Source organism: Platalea leucorodia (genome assembly GCF_965183815.1).
Source record: "Platalea leucorodia genome assembly, chromosome: 3".
Lineage (NCBI taxonomy): Eukaryota > Metazoa > Chordata > Aves > Pelecaniformes > Threskiornithidae > Platalea > Platalea leucorodia.
This window is the reverse complement of record NC_138825.1, coordinates 111207395-111222013: the sequence shown is the minus strand read 5'-3', so window position 1 is coordinate 111222013 and position 14619 is coordinate 111207395. Positions and strand designations below refer to the sequence as shown.

Genomic DNA, 14619 nt, shown 5'->3' with positions numbered 1-14619 from the left:
TCCCCATTTAATTCAAACCAGTTTTTACCGAGCAACTGAGTCGTCAGATGGTCACAAGGCACAAAATGTTTATACAGCACAAGTATTAATAACCGTACTCCAATTGCAATGCTGCCTGTAACGAAGAGAATCGGAAAGAGGGGCTAAGTCTGAGGTTCGATATCTTTAACCTTCTTGCCATAGTAAAACTCAGCGACATTTAACCACGTTGTACCATAAATGATTAACATTACATCATCATTTTGAACCTGGAAGACAAGTCCCACACTGGGTAGTACTGCACAAGGATACAAGTCCAGAGTTTAAAACTTGTTCTCAAGTAGGATAGTAAACGATACAAAAATGCGTAGCTCCTAGATACGAAAGCACTTGCTTTAGACCTCTCCAAATACAGTCCTGGTAGGTCACTACGCTCCCAGACAGGTCTGTCATATCCCTCTTTTTATTGTGGGATAATGGGATACAGGGAAAACCACAAATAAAAGATCCTCCTTTTGAAGCAGAGGGAGGATTTGACTGCATAGTGCTCAGGGACAATCTCATGGATAAAAAAAAAAAGGGAAGAAACAGCACTACAGATATTCTGCAATGAAGGAAGAGGTAAAGGCGACTAAGCCGTAAGCAGCAGGGAAACTAAAAAAAAAAAAAAAAAAACCCAAAACAAAACCCAAACCCTTGAATTTCAATGCCACAGGTAAATGGGTAAGTCATGAAACAAATATGAAGAAAAAGCAAGATTGTTCTGTAACTGGAAAAAGAATATGGTTTCATCTCATTAAAATCATATGTAAGGAAGAGAAAAATTATGTCTGCAAAAAAGCAAACCAGTATCTGATAAAACTGAGTATTTTACAAAGGAGAGGCACAGATAATTTACACACAAGAAGCTTCAAGGAAATAACTGAGGAGCTCTCTGAAACACAAATGTTGTTTTTTAAATAATCTTAAGAAATTCTAAACATCAAAGGACTCTCCACATTAATATGCAGTATTTAAAAAAAATGTAAAAGGGGAGATTCAGGAACTCTAGAATGATTAGCTTGGCACGGATCCCGAACAAAATAATACAATAGCAATGGGAAAAATGGAAGCTAAAAATATCCTGTCAGTCAAGCAACCTTCATAAGGTCAGAAGAGGAGACGACTGAAGCTCCAGCTCCCACAAGGAAGACAGCACAATCTACTGGTGTTGCTGCTCTGAAAAATCTTTTTCCTTCGCTACGGGATAGCTAAAGGGGACACAAATAAAAAAAAATTACACAGAGTCTCACTGGAAGACCGTAACTCAATTTTACTCAAAACTCAAGAACTGCTCTGCTGGAAAGCAAAGTGTGCAGAACAAAGAAGCAAAACAAAAGCATCCTTGATACCAGAGGAAAATCTTGGCAAATTCATTTCAGAAATTGGATCTCTCAAATCCTTAGCAAAAGTGAGATTTGACTGAAGCTGACATAGAAAGATGGATGGCAAAAGGATTAGCGGCAGAGCAATACGGATACAAAACTGCTGCCAAGAACAAAACCAAGCAACATTAAAAAAAAAAAAAAAAAAAAGAAAGAAAGAAACAAAAGAAAAGAACAAAAATACAAGCTATAGGATACAGTAAGAGAAGAAACCAAAGAATTGAAAAGTTTCCAGACAGCACAGAGAAGAATGATCATCTCTCAATGTTCATACTTTTCATTCCCAAATAAAAGAGGAAAGAAATTTAATAATCCAAGCTAGGGAGGATTTATGTGTGCACGCATGTGTGCAAGGTATACACTCCTCCAACTCAAGTAAAATAAATCCAAAGCATCATACAGATTAAAACACTCCGCACCGAAGAGGCACATTCTCAAAAGAGCTAAAGTTTTCCAGTCTACTTTACAAATACATTATGGTATCTACTTCAACACCTATCACAGGTTACTTAAAGGAAGACCCTGGATGAATTAGACCTTTTCTTTGGGCAGCAAATATTTCTTTTCAAACTCTTCCTTTTCCCATCAAAGCCAACATCAGTTCATAATGGAGCACGAGTTAAAATTCTTGTTAAACTGAATACAATGGAGAGCTGCCCAGAACTACTGGCCTAATCTGACAGACAAAACCAGACATCGTTTTTATGCAGAAAGATAAGCCTGAAAGAAAAAAAGGTATCAGGGAGAAGAAAGAAACAAGAAGCCTTTCAGTTAGCTGGGAGAAAGGGGAGAAAATCCTGACACTGCTTTTGAGTTTCATGATTCTTGTCCTCTTGTCCACAACACTGATTTCTGAGAAGCCCAATATATTGCTGCCACTTTACCAGGATGCATTCAAGAATTTTGCACAGGCAAAGGTAAGGAAGATGCTAACAACCCTCTCAGCTGGGAGTTTAGAAAAAACATTTCTGTACCATGGAAAAACCTGAAAAGTAACACTAGGAGTTATTTAAGAATCAAGACATCTAGGGATGGAAATAGGTGAATTACATAGAGCAGAATTCAAACTAAACAGTGCTTCTGTTAATATGGGTGAGTTGGAGGTAGGATGTGTAAAAGGAAACAAAAAAATAAGAATGTATACTAAGACAACCAAAAAGTAACCTGGATATTAATTTTCTCACGTTGCAAGGTCAAAGCTGTCTAAGTAAGTACACTTCTTGTTATGGACAGCAACGCTCAGTGGATTATTAAAAAAAAAAAAATACACAGAGGAAGACAGAGAGGAATGTAATTAAATCATAAAGCAAAAAAGGAAGCATTTTCAAGATATAGGTTCCTAGACAGCAAAGTATATCAACAACACACTGTCAACACCGAAACATTCAGTGGCCCTCTCAGAAGATAGAAGGTTTCAGACAGACTTAGAATTGTGCAGCTACTTCCATCTAAGATTAATAAAGAAAAAAAAAAAAAAAAAAAGAAAAAAAGAACGAAAGGCTCATACAGAGAAGTCACCCCATGACCCCACTCCAGGGCAGAAGTAGTAGCAAGGATAATCAGGTAAATACCCATTCCTTTTGTCTTTGAGGGCAGGTTGGTGGACAATTTCTAAACAGAATTCATCTAACACTCACCAAGCTCAACCTTCTCCTAGCCCCCCCATCCCTTAGAAAAAAAACAGATTCTTAACAAGTTTAGGAATAAAGGAGTTATTTTAAAGTTGGAGGAGAGATTGAAAGAAGGGAACTTCACTGAGGACACACACTGGGCTCCTTGCCAAGTCTAGACACTTGTGCATCTAAAAAGATGACCATTCCCAAAGCTCTTCAGAGCAGGATCCAAAGGATATTTATGAGACTACACCTATCCTGTTCCACACAGCACATACTGCAAAGTGACAGGTTTGTTATCTTCAGTACTTCAGTAAATCATGTTGCCCAACAGCCATGGGAGTGACTTGCTTACCTATATATATATACATGTACATTTAAGTTTGCATGTGTGTGTTAAGAATGTGAGAATCAAAACCAAAAATTATTTTTGGAAAAAAAAAAAAAAAAAAAAATCAGTCTACGATGCATTAATGGTAAAATATGCCAAAAAGTAATGAGTTTTATAAAAAGTAATGAAAGCTAAAGGTAAACTTGAGACAGCAAAGCAGAACCAACATTAAAGCACAAACAAAACAATTACATAAAAGATAATCAGGTATACAGTCCTGAGTCAAAAATGTAAGGAAAAACAGATCTACGGCAAGGACAAGTTGTTGCTAGCTCAAGAGAAAACGGATGCTTTAATCAATTTTGTATGAGGATAAAGATAAATCCCTAAAAGCAAAATAGAGGTTGTGTATCTTAAGGATGTATCCCTACTTCAAGCAGACAAGGAAGAGGAAATTTGTGTGCAGCTCCACTGGAGGACAGATACTATCAATAAAAATAAAACAGCTGAAAGCAAATTACCCACAGAACTTTATACATACTACTACTAATTTACAAATTCATTTTAACTCCTACACTACCAGCCTTTTAAAGAAATAGATATCATCTGCATTAAAAAGGAAACAGAGGTGACTTCCACCTAAAAGAGAAAAGATGACTGTACTCATCAAAGACGTGTTGGCTACTGGCACAAGTCTCAAGATCAGCTGGGATTTACTGCAGTTAAACAAATTGCAAATAGCAAGAAAAAAAATTGACCTCCTGCATAGAACAAAAACCAAAACTTAAGTATCTTATTCTTTCTTGATGCACCAAAAAATGCTTTAATCAAATGGAATAAAACCACTTGCTTTAGAAAAATGAAATTTTGCAGAGTGAGATGAAAACTTGCTTTTCTTCTCTTGTATTGGGAACTTCGAACTTCTGAACTAAGAACTAAGCAGGAGCATCCTGCGACTGCTGCTGTTTGCCCTGTGAACCCTCTGATCGTGCATTTAGGTAAAACCCATTTACCAAAGGCGAACTTCTAACATACACGATTTTAATAGAGGAAGGGATAAATAGGATGACTAATCAAGTGAAGGCTTAGAGAAGAGACTTGGAGCAATGGAAGATAAAAAACTCATTTTACACCAAGATCTTTTTATAAAGTACTTTTATCCTTCATAAAATACTTGTGAGGTAGTACTTATCTCCAGCTAGGACCTGACACGTGTCTAACAGTTATGCATCATGATAAAGATGATGCGAAGAGGTGGAGGCTCCTTTTCTCTTTATTTATGAGGCGGTCACGCCCAGAGCTCCCAGACTTCTAGACCGAGATGTCCAGATACGATAACCTTTGTGGCAGGTATTTTAAAGTTCAGTTTGGGCAGAATGAAAAATTATGCCCTTCTTACTAGCTGTTCCATTACTAACATACGAAGGGCTTATCTGCCACCTACACTGAAAATGTGAAATAGAATACAAGGTATACTATGCCATCTGAATCATAGCATACTTGAGGTTGGAAAGGACCTCTGGAGATCATCAAGTCCAACGCCTCTGCTCAAAGCAGGGTCAACTACAGCAAGTTGCTCAGGATTGTGTCCAGTCAGGTTTTGCGCATCTCCAAAGATGCGGACTCCACAGTGGTTCAGGGAAGCCTGCTCCAGCATTCAATCATGCTTACAGTAAGAGAGTTTTATGTTTAAATGGAATTTCCTGTATTTCAGTTTGTGCCCGTTGACTCCTGTCCTTGCACTGCGCACCACCAAGAAGAGATTCTGACTCCATCCCCACTCCTTCCCGTCAGGTGTTTATACACATTACTGAAATCCCTCCCCAGCCTTCTCTTCTCACAGATAAAAATCCTAGCTCTCTCAGCCTCTCCTTGTATGACAGATGCTGCAATCACCTCTAATTGCTAAACTGTACGCAGGACAGGGAAAAATTGTCAGTGATATGGACTCCATTACTGTATTACACAGCACGGAAGTTCATCAGCTGGAAAGCCAGAGACTAGTCACGCTCCTTGCGTACGAAATACTATTACTAAATGATGAGGCATAAAAAAACAAAAACTTGTGCATGTACACATACACACATCACTACACGGAAAGATAGAAAGTAGATGTGACTCACCTTCTAATAGTTGTTGCATTTATTTTTTAAAGCCATAACAACTTCAGCCTTGTGCAAATTCAGTATATTTTGGGTATCTGGGAAATTGTTACTGGAAAAAAAAACCTGTAAGCCACTGAGAATGTTTTTATATAAGATGAGCCTTATCAAGTTAGGCTTCATCTGTATTTAACTGATAAAATGATACTTAGTATGACTTCAAATCCTTCAAGCTACTACAACATAACTACTTCTTGATTCAAATTTGGGCTGCAGGGAATTAGCACAGGACACAATTAAAGCACAAAAAATCTGTTCAAAATAAAAAGGAGACATATTGAATAGTCCGGTCAGTTATCAAGATGTTTGAACATGTTTGCAGCTTACATTCACCAGACTTGAAGCACAACAAATAATGGCAGTAGAGCATCTTACCTGCCTGATTATTAACAGTCATAATCCCATAAAGGTTTTGAAGATAATTGTCTATAGAATATTATATACAGAACACCAAGGAGAAAAGAATGCAGGCTATATTCTCAGGATGGAGTATTACACAATCCAACTTCCTGCTCCAGGACAATAAACTCATCTCTTGAATTTCTCAAAACTCAGATGCCAAAACCAGATACAGTAAGCTATTGGTAATCTCAGTGCTGCAATGAGCAGCAAGATCAATTCTGAAACATAAGATGTAAGAAACAGCTAGTAAGGTTTTTGCAGTTATGAGCTCAATGATGTATCAAAAATGTGAAAACTAAATAAACCTGAGGCTGCATTACTAAGGAACATTGAAGGTAAAGTAGGGAGCAGATATTCCTAGAAAGAGGAAGCTGCAATAATACTGGAGTGGCCGGAAAACAAACTGTACAGTAAGCTTACAGAACTTTACTTACGTATCTCAATGAAAACAAAGTTAGGAGATGACCTGATTAGTATGCATATCTACTTATACTTTGGAAGTGAGGGGTGCAGGTGTCAGTATCACAGACAAGCAAGATGGAAGTCAAAAGTTACACAAATTCAGCTTTTAGATCAGCAATTTCCTGTAAGCTACACAGCAGACCACACTAGATACAGACTCATCGTAAGAAATATTAAGACAAAAAAAATCAGATTTGGTTTTTTTTTTCCCCAGTTTGTGAAAAAAGAAAAGTGCATATATGCTATATAACTGTCTAAGATAGAGGAACAAAGTGGCTAGGCTTCCTCTTTTATATAAAGGTGGAATGAGATTAAATTGACCAGCTTGTGGCTCTCAAGTTGTGAAGTCCCATTCCCACATCAGGACATGCTACAATCCAGAGTGGAAGCGTGCTTATGGAGGGACAGTAGAATAAACCAAACTGACAGGTCTGGGAGAAAGCAAGCTAATAGGGACTGATGAAATCGCCTTCAGGATTGGCATCAGATCATCCTGCACGCCAGAAACAGCTCTATCACAAAAGAAAGAAGTAGGAGCCTCCAAGGGCAGTTGTCATCTCCTCTCTGCAAACCAGATCTCCCACTTTGATGAGTGGTACAGGTTTTACAGCTACAATTCATGCGAAAATTTTATCTGTGCGATTTGTAGGATTGGGGGGGGCGCAGGGTTTATTTCATTTAGTCAGGCCAGAATACAAGTTCTATGTAACCGTTTTTGAGAGACAAAAACACCTCCAAAGGACAGAGGCAAAGAAAGACAGAGAGACTGAGAATTAAGAGAGTTTAAAAAAGAAGAAAATTTACACCCACATTTCAACCTGATGTATCTTTTCTATTAACGAAAGATCTAAGACAGAAAAAAAAAAATCAAAAGGTTTTATATTAGATTTATCTCCTGATTTTTAAAAGCTGAGGTCATGATTATTATTTATCCAGACAGGATAGCAGTGGTATTAAAAAAAAAAAAAAAGCTACAGATTAGCTTCTGAACAACCCACAACCTGCTGAATACAAGCTACATATAGGAGAACGGTAACATTACTCGCAACATCATCACTGAGGGCTTGGGCCACAAACACCTTATAGCAGACCAAAACCGAACTTTTCCTGTTAGCAGAATTGCTGTTTTCTGCTCTTAAAAGCTTTTATTTGCACACTTCAAAAATCCATAATAAACTTTTTTTCTGCAACACAAACACCAGTGGGCAACCATTACCACAGTACATAATAACCTTAAATAAGGGAAATTTACATTTTACTCAAGACAGTCCATCACTATTCAGCTTCTAGAAGGGCCATAACCCCTTATGTAGATTTTAGGTTTGATATATTTCAAGCAGCACAGCAAGAAACAGAACAACAGATAGCATCTAAACTGTATTTTATGAAAAGAATATGGAATTACAAACAATTTCAAGAGATATTTTAAATAAGCACCAAAAAGGATAATATATTGCCCTCAGACATGAAGCCAAATCCTATTTCTGAGTGTTCTAAAAGCAGTTCTGAATACCTTTTTCTCCACAAGTACTTCTTGACTTTGTTTTAACTTGGGTAATCGGCTTAATAAGACTGGTTAAAGATTAAAGCACTCCCAGTCTCAGAGTGCACTGGTTTCTGCACAGGCTCTAATAATTGAAAACATGAACTCTACAACATAAGAATAGATTTAATCAATTTATTCGTACAGTGACCAAAAAAATTAAAATACCACAAGATAACTAGGCTTTAGTTGTTTTTTTTTAATCTTTCCCTTTAAGAAAAAAATTACCTCTACACAAAAGATCTTAAGATCAAGCCCATATAATTTCATCTTCTCTGGAAAATGCTGAAAAACATTCAAATATGGAATATGACCTTCAACGACAAACCTGCATAAGAAAAAATGAAGACGAAATCAAAATAGTATTTAGTATGACAAATGCATATGTTTATTCTAAAATGAATATACAAATCAACTTCTGATTTGAAATAACATCAGTATTATACTGCCTAAGTAATTCTATCTGAAGTTACACATCCCTAAATGTTCCATACGACAAAAACCAGTTCAATCATTTAACAGGCCTTTAAGTTCAAACTCGGATATGATTGACAAATAATAATATCATGGCAGTAAGCTTACAATCAACACACTTCATATGGAGTTTGTTCGCCATGTTCTTCAGCTACTGCATGTCTGAAACTGCTTTAAGCCTCCTTTGAATGGTATGGAATTTTTTTTTTTTTTTTTCAAAATTCTACAGCTTTAAGTAAATTTTACTTTTAAAACACACACTTTCTGCTGGAGGAGTTTGAGTCATTTAATGTGGTAGGGAGGAAAGTCACAAAATGATGAGCAGATACACAGAACTGAAACCCCATTAATTACAATCTGTATTCTGATTTTTTAAAAAAGTATTATTCGCATATGAATTGAAATTATTTTGTATACTAATAAATACAAAATAATTTATTTTTTATTTGCACCTAAGAATGCATTTTTTGTTAAAAAATGGCTTTGGTAAGTGGTTAACAGTATTATTTGGAATTTTTCTTGACTTTTTCACATATATATATGTGTATATAAAAGATGGGACTCAACAACAGCTACCAGTAAACAGGCACCACCACACCAAACCCCTGCTCTCATCTAACATCTTCGCTGACATTCACACCAGGCAAAGCAAGCACTGAACAAGCATGGATCTTCACAAGGGAACAGACATTACCCTCAGTTCAGATTAAAGCATATTAGGGGTCTCCCACAGCACTAAGCTAGAACTGCCTTCCTGTCTCCTCCAAAACGATTTGGTTGAACTGTAATAAGTTAACATTTCAAACACAGAAGACCCCGTTCTTTAAAGAATATTAGAGATTTGAAAACAATTTTCCCTCCTGCCAGCGATCTGCACTGTATCTCTCTGCTCTTGCTACGTAGGTTAGTAACTTCTTGGTCTACGAACTCCACAAGTCCCTCCGGGGTTCCTCCAGCGGTTGTAAGGCTGGGCTCCGCATCTGCTCCCAATGCGGGGCAGTGCCTAAACACTGCGGTCGCTAGCTGCATCCAATCCCACAAGCTGAAATACCAAATTCCTCATAAAGCACAGCAATCTGCTACTTTCATTCAAAATGCATGGGGGGGAGACCAAAAATAAGGCAGAACAACGTCTTCACAGAGAGAGCAGCCACTGTTGAGGAGGATTCGCCTCCCTCCTGAGCCTATGGCAATTCACAAGCTCACCTTCCCTCTCCCAGTCCAGTGCCCTAATCACCATTTGTTGCATGTTATGTAGTGTATATCTATTGAAGTTGACTAAAATTCTATTTAAGGGCTAGCTACTGCAAAGTTTTACACTTACAGCCTAATTTTTTTAAAAAATAGTAACTGAATTTTCAGTTTAATTAAAAAATTTAATTCAAACCAGCATTAAAATGAAAAGTACATTTCTTAATCAAAACTCTTTCTCAGTTAGAATTAACCCACCATTTATAATGATTTCTGAAAAATAACAGCAATCTGAAAAACCACATTGCTCAAAACTCTCAGTTAGAATTAACCCACCATTTATAATGATTTCTGAAAAATAACAGCAATCTGAAAAACCACATTGCTCAATACTTTTTATTCTGAAGCTCTGCATATTAGTCTCTTAAACGAAGGGTAAAAGTCGCTGCGCAATCCCTTCTAATCAAGTTGTGTGATGTACATTTTGCTAACGAAATTTCAGTAGCTTTCCTCAACAAGAGTAAATAGCATTTCCCCACCCCGAGTGGAGACGTGCACTGGTCCACATACTCGGTGAGGTTATCATCCAAACCCAGCACCAGTTGCTTGTCCTTGCCATCCTGCCCGATCTGCTGAGCAGCTTGCACGACAGCTCCTTAGCTCATTTTAGTCAAGGTCAGCTGCACTACGCTGAAGAACTTAAACTTGAGGGATGGTTTCACAAAATGGATTGAGCCAACCTAAAAGCTCAACATAAGTAGTCGTAATTCCCTCCTCCTGGTCTGGCTGTGTGCTCCTGCTGCTCATCGTTCTCTTCCACAAATGTAACTCACAACAGCAGAAGATGACCCCTTACCCTATGGCAAGAAAGAAGGGTTTGTTTCCCATCATCTAATGCACTGAGGAGGCTCACAGATGGCTCCAACGAGCGCAAGGGTCGGCAGAGAGAAGGGGATGCATCACACAGGCAGGAGGAGAGAAGAAAGGGGAGCAAGACCTTCCTCTTTCAGCAAGAGTGACCCATTACTGGCTCAGCTGGTGATAAGCTTTGGCTGACACGTGTTAAGGCGAAATCACACACTTAGCTGTCAGATCTGAGGAGCTGGTACCAAGACACCGAGAGCAGCAACCTCCTGAGCCAGCACAGCAGCAGCTGGAAGAGGACAAACAATCAAGACCTTCCTTCGGGTGTGGTGTAGTGGTGATTGCAGCCAAACCACCCTAACAGCTAGCTGCCTCTGAAATGGGAAATCCCACCCTCCCTTAAGTCCTCTGCCACACACTCCTCCCTGCTGACAAAAGCACTTGTGTGACTTCTCAGGCAGAGGATTAGATTGAGAACTAGTCTTTTGTTTTCCAGGGTTTGATTTCAACCAGACAGATTTCCAGACTCAGCTGACTGCAGGAACATTATTGCCAGCACAAGGCTGAAAGGGACTGCGGTGAAGCAAATCAGCCTGTGCTAAAATAATGCAGTGAAACTTTCTTTTGCAAAATTAATTTTCTGCAGATCTACTTCTTTCAACTAATATACCATAAACCAGATGAATGCTAGTACCCAGGGCAAGAGAAAGAGCAGGAATGTTTATGCAGGACCACAGCAACAGAAACTCAGATCAGCTTAAACTGATGCTGGAACCGCATCCTTACACTGCAAGAGACAAGCAATGTCCATCAAAATGATTTTTAACCAAAAAAAAAAAAAAAAAAAAGTTTTCACTAACTTGGCTGTACGAAGTCAAAGCACTGCAACTGTTTAAAAAATAATGACATCTTTCCTAGCTTGAAATTACTGTCTCCATACAAAAGAATGCTCTTCTCCCTCAGGTTAAGAGTTGTTTTTACATTCTAAAAATACATGAAACAGCATAAATGCCCTGTTATGAATACAATGTGCTGATGATTCAGGTTTTTAACACTTACTCCAAAAGCCCAAATTTGGAAGAGCACTTCAGAACAGTTTCTTCTGCTGTTCTTCCAAACCTTTCATTTAACAGACAGGTGATCAAAACACTTGTAAGACTATGTTGTATCAGTGAAGTGCTTGAAAACTTGACTGGCAGATAGAGTACACAGTCCATGTTCTTTTAATTACAGCAGCAGCATACATTAGCAAGGTCCAAGTATGAAAAAAATCCTAGGTCCTCTGCATGCTATGAGGAAATGATGCATCTGTTAAAGCCACACAGTAATGCCACAAACTGATGACAAGTTTAGTCTTGCCAGCACAGCTAGGTATAACCTCATTTGAAAGGCATTAGTTCTCAGAATCTCAAAGTCTAGCATCTTTAAACTTTTTCCACAAGCCAACAGTTTTATTACACAGATAAATAATATACAGCATATGGACTACTGTGAGACTATTCACAATGGAAAAGGATTTAATGTGTTGCATGGACCTGAGTAGAAGGTTGATAAAAATGTTATTTTTGAAACAAAATGTCCCTGTGAGAGGAGGTAATTGTTGTGTTTTTCTTCTAAGTGTGTCAGGTAGCAAGGAGGAGTATATTTTTGGTGTTGTAAATCCTTTAAAAGCTGGCAGATTGCCCCACCATAGTGCCTAAGCATGTATCACAAGGGAGGAGCCGTAGTCAGCTGACTTCAGGGCAGGGAGAAAACCAAACCCAGGAAGAAACAAGGCAGAAGTTTAAGCACAACTGTAATTCGGGTGGTTTAAATAAAACAATTTGCCTATAAAGATTTAAAGGGTAATGCTGACTATTTAAGGTTTTCTCTGCATAGTTTTCATCTCTGGTCTGTCACTATTTTGATCTGTGTATCTTAATGCATGCAAAAACGTTAACGTCTGATTTTTTTAAAAAACTTAAATATTCAGAAGTTAGAAAACAAGAGTTTTATGGTACTTCACGCAATTTAAAATTCTTTCCCCTTCTTCATCAAACTTGTGAAAGGCAAAGACCTTAAGGGTAGGGAGGGAAGCATGATAATATAATGATGGTCTCATATAACTATCGTATCATTGTAAAACTTTGCAATACAAATGACATTCTTTTAAACATCACTTTCTGCATTTAATTCAGTTATATGTTCAGTGCATTTAAAGTCACTGAATTATTTTGATTTACCCACTGTTAAAAGTATTAAACGTATAAATTGTATCTAATTAAATGATAACTTCTCATTCAAATCATCTTATTTCACCTTCCAATTATTAGTTTCTGATTATGCCTTTCTGTGCTATATTGGGTACTTGATCTTTTTTCTCTCCTTTTCCAGCGTTTTTTGCTGTTTTCATGCTTCCTCTAAATCCTGTCATGCAAATGTGCTCAGCTCTTAAGGATCTCAGTACAAAGGATGTTCTCCAGGTTCTGAATCATTTTCATGGACCTTTTTTTCCAGTCCCCAATTTTTAAAGTGCCAAATACAGCAATATAGCATTAATTAAACAACACAATCTACTTTTCCTCTTAACAGTTGCCTTTGACTGTGGTTTTTTTTTTTTTTTTTTTAAACCACACCATCATAGTAAGACGGGAACTCGTGAGGATGTATTTGCCTTGTATGACCCCCATATACTTTCCAAAACAGTTTCCAAGATACAGTAACCCAAGAACAGATATTTAATTATTTATTTTTCTCTCCAAATAGGACGGGCTAAGCAAGAACTCTTTACTGTGAACCAGTTGCTCCGTCCCAGTAACTGTAATTTACTACTTGGATTTTTGCCATATACAAACATTATCAGACAGGATTTATATATTTATTTTCTAATCATTGATGAAAATGCAGAGTACGCTACAGTAGTTCCGATTCCTACAGAATGTTTTTAGGAAGATAGTCAATAACAAATCTTATTATTGAAAACTACTCTAGTTCTACTAGAAATAGACTAGAATAGTTCTACTATTTCTTAATCCACTCAATAAATACTTCTCTATTGAATTCCGAATACTGTGGCATTTTGCTGAACATTTTACAAGCATCTTTATGCAACAACAGCAGATCCAGCTATGCAAATATGCACGGTTTGTGCAATTCTGATCGATGAAGGCAACAGCTGCCCCCTAAAGTTAAATCAAAGAGTTTAACATTGTTTTGCATGGAAATAAATTAGCTAGTATTAACTACTGTACTTGGAGACACACAAACCTCCCCTTTTTTAAAAGTACTTGCAAAAGAGCGTTCTTCAATACCCATCCTTCTTGGAAAGCTTGTACAAAGCTAGAAAGCTGCAGGTGGAAGTTGGCACTCCAGGGGGAGAGAGGCCATGATGGAAGATCAAGCTCTGGGGTAAACGCCCCTTGCATTCACCACACTTCCAGCAGCAATACTAGTTACATGCACCACAGGTCGGGGATGATGCACTCATTACCTTGCCTTTTACCTCACAGGTTATGTATTTGAAAAAAAAATTAAAGAACTGAAATCTACTGTATCAACTGAATTTTGAATCAGTTTTTCCTTTATTTTGTCTGAGTTTGCAATTTGAATGGCCAACGTTCAGTTACTTGAGTCTTTCTGTTCCTTAAATTTTGGCAAAGTAACATTTTTTCCCCATCTTTTTAGAAATACCCAGTATTTCAACACTAGTTAAAAAGGTGTATCAGTATACAAAAGGTCTTCCAAGGAAAAATCTAAGAATTCCTGGATTTAAATTATTTGCACCTGATTTAAAATATTTATTGCTAACAAGAAAAGCTGAACTATTTTTCATTCCTTAAGTAAACATGGAATGTAGTCATAGCCTTGTTGTAGGGGGAGGGGTTGCATTGTTGGCAATAGTCTGATGGTCTGCATTTAGCTTCAAACCCTATTATTAGAACACTTTATTTCTCCTATATTAAAAGCTATATTATTCTGAACTCTGATAATTACAGATACAAAGATACAAAGACAAAAGAGGACTTCATATATTAATTTCTGTGCCCAACTCCATTGCGTGAAGCTACTTAGCTACCTTTCAGATCACTATATACTGCTGGTATTGTTTGTATGATGACACTGATGTAAGTCCTGGAGAACGTTTACTCATTTAATTCTGGCATGCTGACAACAACAAAAATAGCAAAAGTGTGAC

The 14619-nt window shown here is 37.5% G+C and overlaps 1 protein-coding gene across 1 annotated transcript in view; it reads right to left on the bottom strand.

Annotated features, from left to right (window-relative positions):
• Positions 1-14619, bottom strand: part of TAF1B (TATA-box binding protein associated factor, RNA polymerase I subunit B) — a 50216-nt gene that overhangs the window by 26949 nt on the left and 8648 nt on the right. Inside the window, exon 8 of the mRNA XM_082306716.1 lies at positions 8145-8244. Coding sequence (XP_082162842.1) covers positions 8145-8244 — 100 coding nt within the window. The remainder of the gene's footprint in view (positions 1-8144; positions 8245-14619) is intronic.